The 21329-nt window shown below is 48.3% G+C and overlaps 1 protein-coding gene across 18 annotated transcripts in view; it reads right to left on the bottom strand.

Annotated features, from left to right (window-relative positions):
- Positions 1–21329, bottom strand: part of LOC120448010 (nesprin-1) — a 103952-nt gene that overhangs the window by 62010 nt on the left and 20613 nt on the right. For 13 of the 18 annotated variants that reach the window (XM_039630282.2, XM_044006112.1, XM_044006136.1 and 10 more), the window contains 8 exons: positions 19586–19858; positions 18924–19090; positions 18579–18855; positions 15890–18496; positions 2518–15705; positions 1861–2175; positions 621–1763; positions 26–232 (listed from right to left, as the gene is read on the bottom strand). In XM_039630282.2, coding sequence (XP_039486216.1) covers positions 26–232; positions 621–1763; positions 1861–2175; positions 2518–15705; positions 15890–18496; positions 18579–18855; positions 18924–19090; positions 19586–19858 — 18177 coding nt within the window. The remainder of the gene's footprint in view (positions 1–25; positions 233–620; positions 1764–1860; positions 2176–2517; positions 15706–15889; positions 18497–18578; positions 18856–18923; positions 19091–19585; positions 19859–21329) is intronic. The other 5 variants (XM_044006140.1, XM_039630200.2, XM_039631150.2 and 2 more) reach the window with 3 other exon arrangements.

Genomic DNA, 21329 nt, shown 5'->3' with positions numbered 1-21329 from the left:
GTGTATGGATGAACCTTACTCTTACCTTAGCAACTAATTCATTTAGCTTGCCCACATGAGCGCTATTCAAGCGAACTATGCGACGATAGTTCCTGACACGCTCGTGGGCAATGGGATCCAAAAGCGCCTCATTTACATCGCTGAGCTCAACCTGAATCTCAACATCATCCTCGTCTTCATCATCATCTCTGTTGACACCTTTGGTTGAGCTCCGAGTCTTTGGAGGCGGTTTCTTTATGGCAGCAAAGCGCAAGGCATAGCAATTTTTTTTGGTGGGTAGTGCATTTTACAACATTTACGGGCAGGGTGGCAAATCAACAAAGTTTGGGGCAGTGTTGGGTTTGTGTGGTTAGGGGATTAATAAAAACAAAACAAGTCAATGGTTAGAAAATTATATTGATAAAAGTAAAATAGAATGGAAGACTAAATGTTAAAAGAAAGGTATAATTTTATACATTTCAAAAACAAGAAAAAATTCTACTCTTTGGATCTAAAGGCGTAGCATAGATAAACACAAGGATTCTTCCATTCTTTATAAACATTATAATTGCTTGACTTCAAACTATGGAAAGTGGTCGCAACTCTACAAATGCATCGCAAAGGTAAAAACGTCAGCCTACCTGATCCAGCAGATCCTCGAGCTTGGCGCGCACAATGAGCTCCCTTTCGGGAATAGCCTGCATGGCTGTTTCCAGTGGAGAACTGGGTCGACTGATGGAGGCAGTGGCTGCCTCACAAGCCTGAACGGCAGCTGCCAGTCGGGACTTCTCGTTGTTCAGCTTGTTCTGCATCTCCTGGGCACACCTCAATTGGTTTTGAGCCAACTCCAGACTGGTGGCCGGAGCATCAAGTTCCGTCTGAATAATAGGCTCATATGTCTCCAGATTACGCATAATGCTATCCAAAGTGTCCTCGTATTCCTGGAACTTGGCCAGCGATTCCAACAGGCGGTTCTTGATCTGCACTGATGTTTGCAGCAGGGAGTTATAGCTATCCTGGATATTCTTCAGCTGTGACTCAACAGTAGGACGAATGACTGGGGTTGAGGACTCGTAACGCTTAATCTGCGCCTGACCCTTGGCATTCAAATCATCCAAATTGGTCTGGTACTTTTGAATTTCAACCAACAGTGCTTCGTGCTGTTTGATCTGCTCCTGGGTCTGTTCACGATTCGAGATGAACAGCGAATTGTGGGCCATCAACTGGAAGGAAATCTGCAGGAGCCACTTCTCCACATCCTGCAGACTCTGGTGGTAGGCATTATAATCAAACATCTCCTGTTCCAGCGCCGCAATGTGAGCGGAGCAATCGTTCTTGAGCTTGTCGCATCGGGACTGCAAGCGATTCACTGCATCCACTTCGGTGCCCAGGTCGCGAGCCTCCGACTGCAGTTGCTCCAGCTCGTTACCCTTCTGTTTCAGTTCATTCGAAAGGGTCTTGTAACGCTCCAGCAGTGTCTTCATTTCGCTCAGTTCGCCCTTGGTTTCCGGGGCCACCTTAAGAGTCGTTTCGGTTTCATTGAGCCACTTCTCAAGTTTATCCTTGTTGGCAGCAAAATCGTTCCAACGATTTTGCGCCTGCTTGAGGTCACTCAACTTCTGCTTAACGGCCAGTCCCAGGGCATCCCAATCCTCACGAACCTTGGTCATCAGCTCCCGCAGCTTCTCTTGCTTATCCTCAGGAGTGATGTTCGAAGCCTTCGAGTAGGCATCCTGCACCAGAGCCAACAGATGCTGACCCTCGGGAAGGCGAGAAGCCAATGACTGCAAAATAATATATTGTTTTATGAGGATATTACAAATATATTATATGAAAATCTGAAAAGATTATAAATATATTTAATGATAAGTACAAACTTACATTGACCGTGTCCAGTTTTTGGGCAATGATGGCTGCGTCACCATCAGTGGAGCAATCGTCAAGAACCTGTTGGGCTTTTTCGATCCAAGCGTCCATTTCCTTCTTATAGTTCAGGAACTCTGTGTGATCGGACAGATTCTTCTCGATCTTGGCAACCAATCCCTGGGCGGAAGTCAAGAGCTTGGTGTAGTTGGCCTGGGTCTCGATGGTCTGGTCACGAATGCGAGTGCAGGCACTCTGCTCCATGAGAAGCTCACAGTTGTCGTTCAGATCCTCGACATTATCCTTCTCGGCCAGCACTTCCTCAAGCAGTTTCTAATGGGAAGAAAAACCATTTAGTTTCATGACCAAACATTGGGTATTTCGAGCACATAAAGCAATTAGGCATTAGACTGGTGTCTGTGTAAATGATTAGCTGCAATTGATTATACAAAAAGTGATTAGCTGAAAAGTTAGCAGTAGTGATTAGTGAGGGTTTAGTACATGATTTAATTTCTCACGGTACGAGAGATTAAGATACAAATTTTGGTTGTCGGTGAGTTCTACTTAAAGTGCACGCTTTGGCTATATTTATATTCGATTACATTTTTTAGTACTTTTTTTGGTTAGAGGTGCGTGCGACAGTTGCGAGATCTCGACTTGACGAAGAGTTCTTACCTTGGCATTAACCAAATCTTCGGGAGTCTTGTTCTCGCCCTCCTGGGATTTGGTAACGCGCTTGTTCATCGTTTCGATCCACAGGTTGATCTTGTTGAACTTCTGCAGGAAGGTCTGCCAGGCGGCCAGGCAGGATTCCAGGCTGTTGCGAGCATCGCGGGATAGCGATTGGAGGGTCTCCCACTCCGAAGTGAGATGTTTGATCTCCTGGGCCACATTGTCCTGGCCTTCGCTGCCGCTGGTGGCAATCACCGCCTGACTCAGCTCTTCGCAAGCTTCAAGCAGGGCTTTGCCCTCCAGAGATGACGATTGTATATCTCCCAATCGATTCAGACGACTCTCCACTTGATCCTTCTCGCCATGGCAGTCGGCACACTGCTCCACCTCAATGCGAGTGCGTCGCAGCCAGTCTTGCAGCTCATTGTAGGCCTGCTTGTACTTCTCGTGGCTGTTTACCTGGTTCTCCAGCGACTCAATGATCTTGTTCACCTGGGTCTGCAGATCATCGAATTTGGTCAAGCCGGGCTGGAAGTCCTTCAGATCCAAGCTGTTGTCCTCCTTCAGTCGCTGATTGATCTTTTCCACAATATCATTGTGGCCATTGATATCTCGCTGAATGACACGGAACTTCTCCAGCGCCGCTCGTTTCTCACTCAAGTCATTCAGGAACTCATCACTGGTCTTGACACTCGGCTCGACATCCTCTAGCCATTCAACAAGGATCTTGTACAGCTTGAAGATCTCCTCCAGCTGGGCAAGACGATTGGCCAATTTCTGGCGAACATCGTTTAGATCCACCAGGAGTTTGTCAAAGTCCTGCTTTAAGGCTTCGGTATCTTCCTGGATCTTGGCTGCTCCATTTTGTTCGGTGTTCATTATCACCTTCTCCTTGAGCTCCAAAAGATAACGCAGTTTATTCTGGCCGGTTTCAAAACCTTGACGAAGGTTCTTCACGGTGTTCAATTTGATTTGAACCTCGTTTAGAGTTCCGGGTATTTGTTCGCATTCGGATAGTTTCTCGCGGGTCTTCTCAATCCAAGATTGGCACTCCTCATACAGGCTGTGGTGCTGCTGATGCTCCTGGTAGTGCATCTCCAGTCGACGCATCACCTCCTTGGCCAGAGTCAGTAGGGCATTGTATTTGGTGGTCAGTTGCATGATAGCATTGCTGATTCTTGTATCGGAGCAAGTCTCCAGTAGAACTTGTGCCTTCATGTTCAGATCATCCAGAGTCTTCTGCCAGTCGAATAGGGTCTGTAGATGTCCTTGGAATTGCTCGAGGACAACCTTCTTTTGGATCAAGCTATCCTGCAGTTTGTTGTAGGATTGTACCAAAGCTTCGGTCTTACTTAACCACTCCAGAGCTTCGGTGTACTGATCCTGGTAGTCGGACCACTTGACAATACCCACTTCCAGGTAATCCTTGGCCTTATTGAGGGCCTCCCTGTAGGCATCGAATTCCTCTTGAAGAAGAGCCACTTCCTGCTCGATGATCTCACAATCCTCGGGCTCGGCACTGCGACAAGCGATCTCGCCCTGTTCCAAAGCATTCTTAAGTTTCTGGGCGCCTTCGGGAAGCTCACCCTGCAAGATCTTCAGCTGGTGGGTCTTCTCGGCCAGGGCTTGTTTATCGCCCGTGGGCTCAGAGCACTTGCTCAATCGTTCCTTGGCATTTCTCAACCACGTGGCGAACTCATTGCCCGCGTCAATCAAGGACTGATAGCTCTCGATGGTGTTCTTCTGTTTCTCGTACAAGTCCTTAGCTTGCTTAGTGAGATTCTCGTACTTATCCGAGATTTCAGTGCCCGGAGCACCCTGCTGAAGAACCGAAGCCTTGGAAGTAACCGACTGAATCATGGGCTCAAATGACACAATATCCTGGACAATGTTGTTCGTCTGACGAAGGTTGGCCTTGCGTTCGCTCAATCCACTGCTGAGACCAGGTTGACCCCTCTTAGATTTAACGATCTTCTGTTCACAAGCCTGCTGCAACTTGGCCTCCCTGTCAGTAATCCATTGCTGCAGCTGGGAGTAGCTGGAACTGTAGTCCGCCCATTGCAACAGATTTGTCTCCAACTGCACCTTGGCTGTGGACATTTTCTTTACCAGGCGATCCCATTCGGTTTGCAGTTCCTTCATCTCGGAATTAATGGCGTCACGTCCGTCGGAACGCGTGTTCCTAATTATCTTTTCGCCATTATTGATCGCGGTATGGACCAAATTCTGGCCAAGCTCACGGTTGCGAATCAGATCCTGAATTTGCTCGAGACGACGCTGCAGAGCCTCCTTGGAGCCTGCTCCTTCACCCGCCGACTGAATTGTAGCCTTGGCATTTGCTATCCAATCCTTGGCAGATTTCATATTGGCATCGTATTCACGATGCTGATCGCGGTTGGTTTCCACCTTCTTGAGAACATCCTTGGCTAGATTTACCTGTACTTGATACACGGAGCTCAAGTGCCTCAGCTGATTGTTCACATAAGTATCCAAATGGGATTTAAGCAGACTGGCAGCCGACGCATTGAACTTATCGATGTCATCTTTGCCTTTCTCGAGACGAGACATTACATCCTTCATATCAGCCACTTGCTTCTCCTTGTCAGGTAGGTTGGGGCACAAGTTCAGTTTGTGGTTCTTCACAAGGATGTCGATCTGTTGGAGCCATTCCATCAGACGTTCATATTCCTCCTTATAAGCTCGCCATTGAACCATGGTCACCTCAAGGTTTTCCTTCTGCTGGTTAATTTCACGGAACAAGCCCTCGAAGCTGTCGCGCAAGGCACGGATATCATTCCTAATGATTTCCTGGCCTTGAGCTGAAGTACTGGCCAGCACCACCTCTCCAGTGTGGACCAAGTGCTCCACGAGGAGTTCACCCTGCGCCTGTTTGTTGAGAAGAGCTTCGGTAGCTTGGACAGCGTTTTCAATGGCTAGTTTATCGCTTAAGCTGCTCTGTTTCAACGAAGGGAATTTCTCCCGAGCTCGTCCAATCCAGCTAACCAGATCATCGTAGGCCTCCTTGAACAATCGATGATCCCTGTACTGATCTTGACGATCGGACAGCAATTTCTGGGTCTTGGCAAAGAGTTCGTCAAACGTATCCAGAACTTTTTGGGCCTGGAAGGCTGCCTGACTCTGTTGACCACTGGCAATCATTTCCTTGGCTTGGATTTTGAGTGAATCCACATCAATCTTTTCTACGCGCACCTTCTCCTCGGTAGACTTAACTCGATCTAATTGAGCTCGCTTTTCTGTCATGGTTGTTTGATGCTCACTCAACTCCTTAACCTGACCATCCAACCACTCATTAAACTTGCGAACATTTTGCACTTGATCCAAGAAACCGGACCATTGTGTAATCGAGTCATCTAGATTTGACTTCACATCCATGATGCGCAGAGCGATTCCGGACCAGAGCTCCTGGAGATCGGTGAGTTCCTTATTGATGGCTTCGTGACCTCCGGGCGCTGTGTTAGCCAACACGTGTTGGGCCTGCTCTAAGATCTTTAAGACACGCGCAGAACCTTCGTCCTTCAGCAGGATAACATCCTGGATAGTAGCCAGTTTCTTATCCAATTCTTTAGGACTCATAGATGACATGTCGGAACAGTAGTCCAATTTTTCTTTGATGTCGTTGATCCAAGAGGAGCAATCAGAGATGGCATTATCAAAATCTTCGTGAGAGGTAACATACTGTTGCCAACGGTTGTTCAGCTCCTTAACCTTGTGGAAGATCTGCTGGTACTTGGTAACCAACTCAGGACCCGAGGCTCGATTGCTAGATGGACCCTTCAGAAGGGTTTGGGCCTTCTCCGTGACATTATCAACCTCTAATTCCTTGGCGCGTACATCTCCTTGAAGAGCCTTCAGTGCATCCAACTGAGCACGCTTTTTCGGCAAATCCTCCTTCAGATCGATGGCATGAAGGTTGTTATCCGTATCACGAATCCAAGCCAAGCACTGGTCACGTAACTGCTCGTATTCCGACCAGTGCTGTAGACGAGCTTCAATGGCTTCGATAGTGGAGCTGATAGTGGTCAGCAGACTTTCCCATTCTTGCTGGGTGGTGTCGATCTGGGACTTTATGTTCACCTGTCCCACATCCACCGTACCGGGAATAACCTTCTCGCCCAAAGCCCTGACTTGATCAACTCGTGGAAATTCATCAGCCAAGCTGGCCTTCAGGTTCTTTAGGCGATCGAGGTTCGTGTGCAGTGAGATCTGTTCTAGGTCCAGATCACCCCAATAGTGGACCGTATTCAGGGTAGCATCGATAAACTCTTGAGCATCCATAACAGCCTTGGAGTACTGCTGATGTGCACTCACAATTCCCTCATAACGCTCCACGTAGTTTTGGGCACGTTTTTGCAGCTTTCCAAAACGATCAGAGATGTCCTTAAGAAGTTGGTCCACAAGGTCTGTTTTCTCTGGTAGATTGGCAGCAATCTCCTGAAGATTACCCAACTCCACCTGGTGATTGTTAATGTCGTTCAAGATGTCACGATAGGTTTGCAGCTTATTGCGTTTCTCATCCAGAGTGGTTTTCAACTCAATATCAGCTGGAAGAGCATTCTCCGTTTCATCCAACCAACTCTTCAGGCTGTCCGCTATCTCATCAAAGCCAGACCACTTGGCGATCTTATCCTGGATCTTTCTTGCCGTGATAGCGATGTTGTCAAACAACTGATCGAATGTAAGATCATCCAGCTGACTACGAATGGCCTCGCGTCCTTCGGTTGCTGTGGACCCATAGCACTTCTCGCCCAGCTCAACGGTGCTATTTAGAAGCTGGGTAGCTGTGGGCTGTTGAGCCAGAAGCTCCTGGATGACCATTTGCTTCTTGAGAAGATCGTCTCGAGATGCCACCGTGGACAAGTCACAGCAATCATCGTAACGAGCCTGAGCATTAGCCAACCAGTCGGCACACTGCTTATACTTGTCATTGAAGTGACCATGGTCCTGAACAGCCTGCTCGCACTTCTTGAGAATCTCCTTAGCGGTAGCCTGTATCGACTGGAAGCGGGAGGAAACCTGTTGCACATTAACAGCAATCCTTGTTTCACCAGAACTCTGCACCAACTCAGAGGTGTCGTCCTTCACCTTGTCGAAGTCAGCTTCGTTTTGACGCAAATTCTGAGCCAAAGATTGGAAACCGTTCAGTTGCTCCTCCTTCTCCTCGAACGAAGACTTCAGATTGTAGTTCTTGAGGGCGTTCTCGGCCTCACCCAACCAAGTGATCAGTCGGTCCAAGTTGATTTCGTAATCATTCCATTGTTGCAGACGATTCTCCAACCCGCTCTTTACGTCGCTCAGCGAAGCTCCAAACTTCTCGAAATCAGCATGCAAGTTGGCCAGATCACGGGCCATAGCCTCCTTGGATCGAGCGGGTATATTACTGGCCTGTTGCTCAATGTGTTCCTCTAGGGACTTGAGTTTGGCCACTCCCTCGGGCAAAGCATCTTGGATCTCGTTGATCTTTTGGAGACGTGCTTGTAGAGCTGCCTTATTGCCTGAGTAGTCAGAGTAGCCTGTAAGACGATCCCAAAGATTCTTCTGGTAGTCCTGTTGAGCCTTCTGCAGCTCACTGAACTGCTGGTACACATCGAAGGCTCCATCCAGATCGGCAACTAACTTGGCACAGTCCTGACCCACTTGTACATACCGCCTGTTCACCTCAGCCACCGCCTTGGAGATCTCATCCGCGTTGGCTGGAGCTGCGCTTCCCAAAAGAGCTGCTGCCTTTTCATTCACCGCCTCGACTATGCGTTTATGAGAGTTGATGTCTTGGTTGGTGGCCTTGTACTTGTACAACTTAGAGCGGATTTCTTGGGCACTGGTCCAGCTAGCAGGGTTTTCATTGTGAAGTAGTTTCTCCACTTGATCCAACCAATTAACAGTTTGATTGAGAATATCCTGGTAGCTGGAGAGCTGTACTCCCTGCGCTTCCTGGCGTTTTTCTAGGTTGCGAATGCCCTCGTCCAGTTTGTCCCAACGATCGCGGATATCGCGCAGGTCCTTGCGGATTTTCTCCCTACCCTGAGTGGATGTCTCTGGAAGAGCCTTTTCTCCAGCTGCATTTAGAGCAGCAAATAAGCTCTCTGCTTGCTCCTTTTCAGACAGCAGCACTTGCAAAATGTTTGAACTCTGGGTTGGCTCATCCAGAAGGACCTTCGCCATCTGCGATTCAATGGGTTGCAGCCACAAATCCACCTCGTTGTACTTATCCTGGTAGAACTGGTGATCGTCGACCAGATTCGACCAGCGGTTAACAACCTCCTTGCTGAGAACTTGAAGCAGTTGATACCGGTTGGTGATCTGAGTGGTTAATGTCTTTAGACGATCGGCTCCGCAGTTGTTAAGCAGAGCATGGGCAGCATCGCCAAATGCATCGATCTCCTTCTCTTTCTGGAGAATCAACTCCCTTTGAATCTTGTACTTCTCCAGCTGCTCCACTTTCTCATGGAGCGTGGACTGCAGTTGCTGTTCGCGGAACACGGCCTCTGCACTACGGCACCACTTGGTAAGTTCTTCCAGCGCCTTTTCAAACTTGTCCCACTGGGCCAGTACATCCTTCTGTTTGCCTTCAATGCCCTCGATGTCATCAAAGTGACTCTTCATGGTGGTTTCCAATTCCTCGATCTCCTTCTCCAGCACTTCATTACCCTTTTCGGAGGTCGTTGCCTTCACCTTCTCAAAGAGATCACGGATATCGCTGATTATTTTCATTGCCTGTGGCTTGTTCTGAGCCAATTGCCCCAAAGTTTCGATCTTGCGTTTGATGTCCGCCTTCTCGCCATAAGCATCGTCGCACTCCAGCAATTTAGCCTTCTCATTCGAGATCCATGTTTTAGCTGAGGCAAGAGCATTGTTTAATTCATTATGCTTCTGAACACAATCCTCCAGATTGTGCAAGATCTCATCGGACTTTTGGACAATGCTCTGGAAAAGCTGTTTGATCGAAGTCAAGTACACATTCAACGAGTTATCCTTAATCTGGTCGACCAGTATTTGGGCCTTGTCGCAGACATTGTCAACCAGAACATTGTGTGTGGTGATCTCCTGATGGAGCAGCTTGTGGTTCTGAAGTTGGGCACGCTTCTCCTGCAGCGTCGTCTTGGGTTCAGTGTGGCTCTGCATGGCCTTGTCCACATCCTTCAGCCACTTGGTTAGTTGATCCTGGGCAATGCTGAACTCGTTAAACTGCAGCAAACACTGATCGATCTTCTGCGTCGCCGAGTTCAGGTCATCAGTATAGTTGTCCCAAAGGGTTCGCAGGGCACGCAATTGCTGACGAATAATTTCACGGCCTTCAGGGCTGGTGTGACCGTAGAGTTTCTCGCCACGATCGATGAGTCCTTCGAAAAGAGTGGAATCCGAAATGCGCTTGTCGGACATCTCACGGAGTTTATTTTGCTGATCCTGCAGCACGCTTTGATCGCCAACAATTTCATTGGTCTTGGCGAGCTCGTCGACCGAGGACTGAAGATTGCGCTTGAATGCATCGAAGTCCTTATCGAAACTTTCGTGATCCTTTACATAGTTCATATACTTGGCTATCGATTCTTTGCACAGATTCTTCAGGGTCTGATAGCGAGTATTCAGGCGCGACAATTTAAGGTTCAAATCGGTTTCACCCTCAATCTCACGGCCTTGATCCATTAGCTCATTGATGGCCAAACCGCGCCGTTCAATATCCTTTGAAATATCCTGAAGCTGCTTTAAGTGGGCATTCTTAGCTTCCGCCGTACTCTTAAGGTTCTGGTTCTTAACCACCGCCTCGACATTCTTCATCCAGTTGTCTAGCTCCTCGATGATCGTGTCAAACTCATCCCATTTAGAGCAAAGCTGCTTCAGTTTTACCAACGAGTCCTGACAAAGAGTCATAAAGTCCTCCCAAGACTGCTTGGGCTCCTCGAAACCTTTGAGCAGGGCTGGATGGCCACTGGGATGGGTTTGTGTGAGCACCGTTTCCAATAACGTGTGACAGGTATCGAAAATGGAATCACCCTCGGGCTTGTGTTGCAGAAGGTTTTCCACAACCAGCAGTTTTTCCTCGGCGCCTTCCTTTTCAAATGTCGTCTCGTTGAGGATATCAATGGCTTCGGACTTGATGGTATTCAGCCAGTCTTGCGCCTTTTCCAGCACCTGATCGTAGGCTTCATGCTTGACCACATGATTTCCCACTGTTGTAATCCTATCGGAAATCTTCTTGGACAGCGTGTTATACTCCTGGATGGACTCATCGGTCTTCCTCTCGGACTCATCATCGCAGAGGGTCACAGCCTTGTCGTGCAACTGCTTCAGAGCATTCTTGTGCAGGGTGATCTCCTGCAGCTGAGTCTTGTAGTTCTGGAGGGCAGCCTTTTTGGTGGCCAAAGTGGGATACAGTTCGTCACCGGTGGGAACCTTAGCCTTCGATTCGTTAAGGTAGTGCGAAACCTGAGTGTAGCTTTCTTCAATCGAAGTCTTCTGAATCAGAACGCCCTCAACTTGCTGCATGAAAGCATTGGCCTCATCTCGCAAGTAGTCGAACTTCTCACGCATCTGGCGGAGATCAGCACGGATACGTTCGCGATTGTCAGGCGAAACCACTGGGTACAAAGCCTCACCAATATCGACGGCATTGTTCAGCAGTATCTGTCCATTGTCGAAGGTCTTGATGTAATTCTTGACGGTCTGCAGTTGCTGAGCTGTGGCAGAGGATGATCCGGGGGATCCCATGCGAGCAAGTTCCTGGAACTCGATCTTGGCATCTCCAAACCACTCGTTAAAGTCCTTGGCGGCCTTGGCAAAGTTGGCGTTCGACAACTGAGCACTACGGATCTTATCGATGTAGCTGGTTAGTGCCTTGGATACAGCTTGATAGCGCTGCACCAAGTGGGTAACAAACTGGCCGATTCTCGCTTCCGGATTCTTTTCAATTAGCTGTTGGGATGTCTGCTCAAGGTTATTAATAATGGGCTCATGGGCCAGCACATCCTGCTGGAGGATAGACAATTCCTGAAGCTTCTGAGGAACCTCGGATAGATTGACTTGGCTGCTTGTTTCTGCCTTAACGCGTCCTTCAACGTCACGCAACCAGTTGGAAATCTGCTCATTCGATTGCTCATACTGCGACCATAAGTCAACGTTCTCGTCAAGGATTCCCTTGATTTTGTCAAAGCTGTCCTGCAGAGCCTGCATATCCTTGCGCAATAACTCGGCATCGCTGGTGAGTTCAGCCAGGTTCTGTGGCGACTCTACAGCCTTCAACATCTCCAAGGACTTGAGTGTCTCGGCATGGCGTGCCTTGCAGTCATCAATGCTCTTGCTCACTTCCTGCAGAGAGGACTTCTTGACATCCAGATTGTATTTGTCACTGGAGGACTCTGGCTGGCACCAGGCCACCTTTTCGCGTTGAGTGGCAATGATGCGCTTCAGCATGCCCACCTTATCGGCGTGGAACTTTTTGAGGAACTGCAGCAGGGAACTTTCAATCTTCTTAGCATAAAGATCGACGTTCTCATAGCGTTTTTGTACATTGTTTAGTTCTTTGGGTATGATGGACTCACTGAAAGTGGGGTACAGATTACGCAGCTCGTCAACCTTTTGCTTAATGTTGTCGATTTCGTTTCCACTATTATCGAGTTCACCACGCAGGGCACGGCATTGCAGAAGACGCTCCATGATCTTGTTATTATCACCGGACATGTCATCACACTTGATCAGCTGCTCACGAAGTTTGCTCACCTTTTCGCCAGCTTCCTTCGAACGCCTACGTAACTCTTGTTCCTGGTCATTAAACGAGGTGGTTATGGCACTTAGACGATCGGCATTATTGCTGACCTCAGCAAACTGCTCAGACAGGAGTTTATTGAGCGCAGATAGAGCGGGAATCTCTGCACCTTTGTTGATCTTTACCAAATCATTGGTTTTCTCCACAATCGAATCCTTAAGAGCCTGATAGGAAGGTAACTCTGTGCGATACTTGCTCAGACGCATGGGTCCAAACTCAATTTCGATTGAGTTATCCGCAGCATCGCAGAGTCCCTGATTCGTTTCGGACAACCAGGGAAGCAGATCCTTCTTGGCATCTTCGATCTGTGACCAAATCACGGCTTCCGTCTCGTACACATGGGCATTCTTGGCAGTTTTATCGTGCAGATCCTGCCAATGTTGTTTGGCAGCTGTGACCTCCTGTGGCACTTCCTGTGGAATGGGTTCTCCAATGGCACTGAAAAGTTTGCCCACATTGTTGCCCCGACGCTCCAGTTCATCCAAGCTGAGCTTCGACTTACGCAACTGCTCCATTGTCTTTCGGGTCTTTTCGGAAGCTTGATGGAGCTCGGTTTCATCACGGGGCTGTTGAGGTATAGCATTGAATAGATCTTCTGCCTTCTGAAGCTCCTTGGTAAACTTGTCCTTGGAATCGGCATATTCTCTCAAGGCCTGACTAATCAGGTTGTACTTCTGAATGCGATCAGCGATTTCATTCTGCAGAGAATCGTAGTTCTTATCCATGATAAGAAGGCTCTCCTGAATGGCGGGCATGCTAGCAATATCCTCACGCATCAGCAAAGAACCCTCATCATGAATGCGATTCTTCAGATCGGCTTGGTATTTCAGGGCATCGTTCAGAGCGACCAAATCGGCAATGATTTGATCGATGTTATTTAAAGTCGGATGTTGTCTGAGTATCTCATCCAGTTTAGCGCGATTTTCTTGCAGTGCCTGACCAAAGTTGTGCTCCAGGGCATGGAACTTGTCCTTGCGCACGGTCATCTGTTGGATTTGCTGTTGTTGGTTCTGCGAGCGAAGTTTCAGATTCTCTAGTTTATTCTCAACATCATTCACAATTTGGGTGGCGATCAGTGGACGACGAGACAGAGCATCCCTTAACTGGATGGCCGGGTTTTCGTCGATCTCCTTAGCCTGACCCTTCCAGTACCCAATACCCTGACCCAGATTATCGATCTCATCAATGACCTTGGACAGCTCCTCGGCAGCAGGTCCTTCCGGTTTGTCCAGCTGATGCTTGAGGTAGTTCAAATGCGATTCAGTGTCATTCTTCCAGCCCAGCAGCTCGGTCCACTTCTCCAGAGCCGCCTTCTTTTGCATCATGTTGGTCTCCAGGTTCTGATAGTTCACCACCAAAGCGGTGTAGGCATCATTCAATGCATTCGACTCCTCGGGAGTGGCTCCCAAGGCCAATTGCTTGACCTCATCATATATGGCATTGAAACTTGGCTTCTTATCGGCATGCTCCTGCAGCAGCGCATGGATGACATGGAGACTGGTTTCCACCCGCTCCGGGTTGATCTCCTCCACCTGAGTGACCTGGTTGCGAAGCTGCTCCATCCAGTTGGAAAAGTTCACCAACTTGGCATTGAAGTCCTGCCTGGAGATGATGGCGTCAGACACTTCGTTGATGTGACCACGAGTGGCTTCCGAGAGCTTCTGCAGCTTGCCCTTCATTTGGTTCACACGATCCTTCAAAGCGGCTGCTCCTTCAGGAGCCAAGTGCAAACTGATTTGATCGGCATTTTGACCCAGAGTCACCAGCTTGGCCTGTTGCTGCGAGATCTCGTTGTTGAACGACTTCAGCTTGACCAGCTCCTTTTCGAGCTTGTCAATGTGCGGGGTGTTGAGAACAGCTGGACGGCGGGACATTAGCTGCTCACCCTGTCCAACCCAATCCTCGAGCTTGGCGGCATCGGCGTCGAACGACTTCCAATTGGCCACCAACTTCTCGAGCTTGGCGCTCGCCTGCTTCGCGTTCTCATGGACGGCAGTCCAACGCGAGTGCATGGCGTCCAATTCGTCGGGGGCATTGGTCTTACATAACATTTTATGACTGATGTTTGATATGCCATGGAGCTTGTCCAATTGCTCCTGGCACTGTGTCTCGAATTGTTGGGCATTCTGTTGCATGGCAACGGCTTCTTCGAGGGAGATGGGCTTAGAAACTACATTATTTACCTTGACTTCGCTTTGCTCCACGGCTGGCTTGATTTGCTGCAGACCGGCCTGGAACTGCTGCCAGTTGACAAGATCCTCCTGCACGGCCTGTGCCTGGTGGTCCACGTTGCGATTGATGGCGCTGAGGACCTCCTGCAGCTTGGTGATCTCGCCCTTCAGTCGCTTGGCCTCGGCAATGTTGCCCTCCTTGGGCGCCAACTCGGAGGCATCGGCGGCCAGAAGATCCAGTTGCTTCATGCGATCCCCAAGGATACGCTTGAAGGCCTGCACCTTGACCACACGCTCCTCCGGTGTAAGGTCCTCCGATTGAAGGGCCTCGATGTTCTTGGGGGCCACTTTGTTGGCCCATTCCTGCAGTTCGGCGAGACGGGTTTTGTAGTTGTTCCATTTGGCACTGTAGTCCTCCAGATAGCCGACACGATCCTTCACATGCTCCATGGTGTTGAAGAACATCTTCTCCACCTCGGTCACTTCCTTCTCTAGGATGGGACGCTTATCGGCAGCGGCCAGAGGCGCCAGTTCCGATTTGAGAGCATGCAACTTGGGCAGCAGTTGATGGGAAGCCTGCTGCAGTTGTACGTTAAGATCTCTCTTGGACTTCAGATCCTGACTGACGTTCTTGGGATCGGTTTGCAATGGTGTCAGAGAACGCAGCTCCGTCTCCGCAGTTTGGAGCATGGAGAAAATATCGTTCTTCTGGTCCACAAACTCGCTCCAAACAGCCTGGGTGCCCTTGAGGGCCTGCAGTTTGTCAGAGGTTTCTGTGTACGCCTGATTCCATCCAGTCTCCAGATTCTTGACCTCGGCATTCACAAAGGCCGGCGCATGAACATCCTTGATGAGATCACGTCCTCTTTGCAGCATGGACATGATATGCGGACGCTGATGATCCAGCTGGTTGACGGCATACTGCTGCTCCTCAATCAGGCGATTCACACGTTCCAGGCTGTCGGGAGCTGGTATATTGGCCGTCTGATCCTTGACCTTGCTCAGCAGGCACACAACTTCGTGCACTTCTCTGCGGTAAGTGTAGCACTTGGAGAACACTTCCGTCTTGACCATCGTGATTTCAATAGTGGGGATTAGGTTCTTGTAACGGGCGATCAGATCCTCCAGTTTCTTCTGCTCCAGATTGGCCTCATCCTCGGTGGCGTAACTAAGCAGAGAGTCCAGGGTCTTGACCAACCATTTCATGTCCTCGCGTTTGTTGTCAGCATCTTGGCAGATTTTCTGTTAAAAGGTAAGAACAGTAAATTAGCCATGGGTCATCAAAAATGATAATCACATCGGTAATATATAAAAGCATATTAGTTACCACTAGCTCCCTCAGCTTAAGGCATGCGTGATGGGTAATGAGAGGATTATTTATAGGTGATGGAAATGGCATGTTTATGGATCATTTAAATGTGCTCACCTGGAAAACGACCTTCTCCTTTTCGAATTCCTCCATGGTATTAACTTCGTTCACAATATTCTTAAGGCTCTGGTCCACACCGTTCATCCAATCGACCATGTCGTTGAACTTCAGATGATAGCCCTGCCATTGGGCCGGGATTTGCTGGAGAGTCTGACGCATATCGCCCAATTTGTTGGACAACAGTTGCCACTGTGACTTGGCATTGTCGTAGGCCTGATCCAGACTAATGTCACCGGGCTGTTGTTGCCTGTGGGCCTGGGCCAAACGTTGCATGTTTTGGAGGCATCGCTCCAGACGAGGAACGACATCCTGTTGCAGAAGGAACTGTTGGTTGCGCTGCAGTATGGAGTCCACATCCTCATTGCGATTGAGGGCCTGCTGCTCCAGCTGCAACTCCTTCTCTACATCCTTCAGAGATTGATAGAATGCATTCTCATCCAGTCTAAATTCCAGTTTCAATAGATGCAAAGGAGCCTGGGACAGCACATTCTTCCAGCGGGACTGCAACTGCTCCACGCTGTGCACCACAGCAGGTTGCTCCTGGGCGGGCAATGTGGTCAGAAGTTGTTGAGCCGACTGCACCAGATCATTCATCCAGCGATCGTTGACCTGCTCAAAGAAGTACTTCTGTGTCTCGATTGTGGTCTTGGACTCGATGTGCTTCTCCACCAACATGGATTCAGCTTGGGTCAGCCATTCGCTGACCACACGTTCGTTGTCCTTGAAGTTGCTCCATCCACCGGCTGCCGAATCCAAGCGCTGTTCCCATTGCTGGGCATTCTGGATCACATAATTGAAGCGCTCGTTAAGCTGTTGCATTTGCTGGGTAGCAGGAGCGGTGTCGATCTTGTCATCGGAGGATACAGCCTTCAGGAGGTTCTGGAACACCTTGTTCTTGCTCTCCAGCATCGATCGGTAGTAGACAGTGCGCGAGAAGTAGGTCTTGTGCTTGTGCAGTTGTTCATTGATGGAATCACGGCCTCCGGAGAGGTTATGCGTTCCCAGTAGCTGTTCGGCCTCACTCAGCCACTGGTGGATCTCCTTTTGTCCAGCCTCCAGGGATTCCTGTTGGATCTGAAGCTGGTGGAACAGATGCAGCTTGGCAGGCAACTGGGCACGTATGCGCACCAGAGATTCCTTCTCTTGTTTGAGTAGCTTCATCATCTTGTCCACCTCATCGCGTGAAAGGTCTTGGATCAGGGATTGGAAGTTCCTGCTGATGGTTTTGAACAGCTCCTCGTTGTCATCGATTTCGCTGGCCAATTGCTGCAGCTGCTGGCCATACTGCTTGACTTGTTCGCTGTTGCCAAGGACCTGTCGCTGGTCCAGAACACTTTCGGCTCCTCGCAGCCATCTGGATAACTGCTCTATGCCCGACTTGTACTCCTGTCGGGATCGAATAATGTCACCAGCATGCATATACTGCTTGGTGTTGGCAAACAATCGCTCAAATCGCTCCGAGAGAGCTCCATGTCGCTGACGCAGTTGCTGGGCAATGGGCTCCTCGCAGGAGGCAATCAGATAGTTAGCAGAGCTAGCGAGGGCATCAAACTTGTCCTTCCAAACGGGTATATCCTGAAAGAAGTCCAGACGCTCATCCTCGCTTTGGTTGACCTTCTGCTCAGCCAGTTGCAGCCACTCCTCGCAAGTGGGTGCCAATTGGTTCCAGCTGCGCCAGCAGTTGACCACTTCCTCCAGGGAGTTCTGGCAGCACTTCAGTTCCATGGAGACGCGTTTCCAGCGCTCCTCGGTTTCGTACATGAAGCGATCGATGTCGTTGATCTCCTTGCGGGGCACATTGCCATCGCGCTTGTACTCCTCCACCACCTGTTGCATATCGACAAAGGCCTTCTGGAACTCCTGGAAGATCTTGTTGCGCGACACAAAGTTCTTGTACTGCTCCAGCTGCTGGGCCACCTTCTCCTCGTGCCCATACTTTCCAGTCCATCCGCGCATCTTGTTCTCCACCAGATTGAGGAAGGCAATCAAACAGCACTTGTGCTCCAGGAACTTCAAACGAATCCTTCGCTCCGCTGCCTTGGGTCCGACCTCTTGAAGGCGACGCTCCATGTTGCGCAACTGCTCCAGAGGTATTTGCTGGGCCACTGGTGACCGCTTGGCGTTGTCAAACATGGCCAAAATGCGTGGCAAATCGGCAAAGAAGAGCTTGTGCTCCTCCAGCTTCCTGCTGATCACTGCGGCCGTCTCCTCGTTCATTGCATTGGGTATATCGTTGTCCATTAATAATTTCTCAGCTTCGGCTAACCATTTGCCAACGGTGCCAAAGTCGCCGGGCAGCTCCGAATCCAGCAGCCAGAGCCAGTACATCATCTGGTACTGGAGGCGCTGCCACAGCTCGTTGATCTCCTCCCATGATTGGCGGGATACCTGCAGGAAACCGCTCTGGCTCTCAATGAGCTGTTTCAAGCGGTTGTATGCCGCCAAATGTGCATCGACCTCAGAACGTGCCAGTAAGTATTCACCAAAATCGCGTGGGAACGAGCTCATCATGACCATGGGCTCGTATTCAGTGGTCTTCTCCACCAGGAAGCGACGCAGTTCGTCCGCCTCCTGCTGCACATGCGACTGGTCGCGGGAAGCACCCTGCAACAAATTTGGTTGGATAAGTAAAAACGTATAGCTACAGTCTTATACAAAAGCCTGTAAGATATTTTTCGAAACTCACCTTTGGTTCGGGATACTTGTGCAAAAATTGCGCCACATATGTCATGATACTCTTCTCGTCCGGCTTGGGTACGTCCACATCCTCAGCGTCCAGGAGCTTGGCAATGCCCAATTTGCTTTCGGCCACATCGAAAGCGGTCTCCAAACGCTGACGGTTGCTGGTCTTCTTCAGCTCAGCCAAGTTGACCAGGTTCGCCTTGATGGCATCGATGAGGGCCAGGAAAGCGACGCCATCTCTCCAGCTGGCGCCGAAATCCTTCACCTCCACACCACTGTCCCTATTTAATGATAAGTACAGATGAATGAATATGAATATAACTACTTAGTAAAGATGGCGTCCACTCACTTTGGCAAGGCATTGGTCACCCAGTTGAGCAGGGTCTTCCTGGCACCCTGCTTCCACTTCTCAGCCTTCAGATCGCCGTGCTTCTGGTTGCCAACACTGTCGAGGGAACTAACCGAACCGCCAATACCATGACCCAAATACTCTAGGTTGCGGCTGTTCTCCTCGATCTATGAATAAATAATTGAGTAAGTACATTTTCGATACTTCCCGCTGGCAATGCAATGTAATGGTTAAACTTAAAATATGAAAGTGCCTTAAAAGGTTTCGGCTACCAACTAAAAACGATATTCTACCCAAAAATAAATGAGTTACACACGACAAAACAACAATTACAAGTTGAACTTGAAACCCACCTGTGGCGCATAATTTATAACTACTACTAAGTTTTTCCGCCTCTTTTTACGAAGCTTGTTTACGTGTTTTAGGATTATGATATCAATAAAAAGTATATAGAAAAGAAGGTTCATAGGGTTAATTACGTTTAGAGTATCAAAATTGCTGGGCTTTTGGACTTGGAGTGTACATCTCTACTGGTGGTAGCCTCGTGAGAAGGTGTACAACTAGCAACCAATTGTTGGTGGTGCTCTCAATTCGTGAACTGGTGCACTCGGTATACTTAAATGTATATATATATATATATATGGTATATAAGGAATGCTTACCTGGAAGTACAAGATGATCGTCCATATCAAACCCAACACAACTGGTGGTCTCCCATCCACCAGATCTGCGGGATTGATATTGACCAACTTGATCCGTTTGCTGGCCAAAAATTGCAGGGCCGTATTGGCATTGCTGAGGAAATGTGGACGTCTGAGAACGCGACCCTTCTCCACGGGCAAACGTTCTCCGGACAGAACTTCCAGCAATGCGATTAGTTTCGTACCATCGCGTAAGTCATTGATTAAGTCATCGATGCGAAGCGGTGGAACACGCTAAAACGAAATTAATATCATCTTTTAGTCATCGGTATATAGGTTAGAGAAAATCATGTGATTGTATTTAAACTTTCACCCTAAAGTTAGTTTTAAAAAATGTGTTCTAAGCCGTTAATCTTCGTCTAGAAACGCAGCACCCTAAACGGAAATCCATCGAAAGTATTAGGGTCAATTTCAACTTCAAGTGTTTGTGCTTGATAAATTTTGCTTCATTTTAATTACAACTCTTACTTATGGCAAGTACTGTTGAGTAGCCCACAATGGCTCTTGAGTGCTTTTAATGTAATTTTCGGAGAACTTTTATAATGCTATTAACGTTATGCACTCATAGCTAACGATAAAAACATACAAACTTAATGGGGTGCATTGAAAAGATTTAATTTGGACAATTTCGACTGCTCTTTCGAGATTTGCATAAGTTTATTTTCGGTTAATCAATCGAATGCAGCTCACGCAATCGTCGAGCAATCGAGGCGCATTAAATCAATTAAAATAGTTTAAATTGCTGTTTGCCATAGCGATAATTTGCGATGATACTTCAGTGTGGGCCAAGACAAATTGGCAAATGGCACGAGCAGGCATTTAACTTGAATCCGCCGCAGAAGATTACAATTTTTAAGGTAATGCCATTAAGGCCGCAGCAACGGAAGTGCCACCAAAAACAAACATCCAAACAAACAACCAACCGAACAACAAAGCGGGGAAAATTCATTGTAATTGAGTGTAGCATTTAATTGAGCTTTCTTGTGGGTAAATAGTTTCTGCAAAACTTTATTCAACTGCTGCCAGCAACATGCAAAAGACAATGACAATGCTCGGTAAAAACATTGTACGGCAAAAACTTTTCATTTTTGTGTGAATTCTGCTTCAGAACAGACATAGCGAAATCAATTTCAATGCTTCCTTTTCCGCTTCCACCAGATACGCCCATCTTTTTTCCATTTAGTTCCGGAATTTATGGTGTCATAGTGCTTTATATAAAAAGTTTTCCAACTTTCCGCTGTTTATTTCGGGCAGACATATATATGTATGTCATTGCAGCCGTTGCCTGGCTGTCTCTTAGGAACATAATACTCCCCGAACATGACATCGAAAAATAATAGGTCTTACTAGCTAATCGCACTATGGGTACCTTTCTTTGATCAGACCGCCAAGTATTGTAATTACCTTGGGTTAAATTGTTGAGCAGCTAAGTGAGTATTCAAGTTGCTAACAAAGTAAGAACAGAGCTTTAAAATAAGTATGTCACCTATCTAGTCACATTCTTATATAGTAACTTCCACTTAAATTTATTTAAGCCACCTACTTCTCTGTCACAACTATAATCCCACTCGCTGGGTGAATAAGTGCTTAGTGGTTTGTAAATCTTCTGTAATCTTTTCACTCGTCACCTGTCCAACGCAATTAGACAAGAGCGGCTGACAAAAGTTTCCAGCATTCATAACCCACTTTCCCGCTACCAAATCCT

This window comes from Drosophila santomea, chromosome 2L (genome assembly GCF_016746245.2).
Source record: "Drosophila santomea strain STO CAGO 1482 chromosome 2L, Prin_Dsan_1.1, whole genome shotgun sequence".
Classification (NCBI taxonomy): Eukaryota; Metazoa; Arthropoda; class Insecta; order Diptera; family Drosophilidae; genus Drosophila; species Drosophila santomea.
Note: the sequence above shows the minus strand (reverse complement) of the source record. Positions and strands in the feature narration are given on the sequence as shown.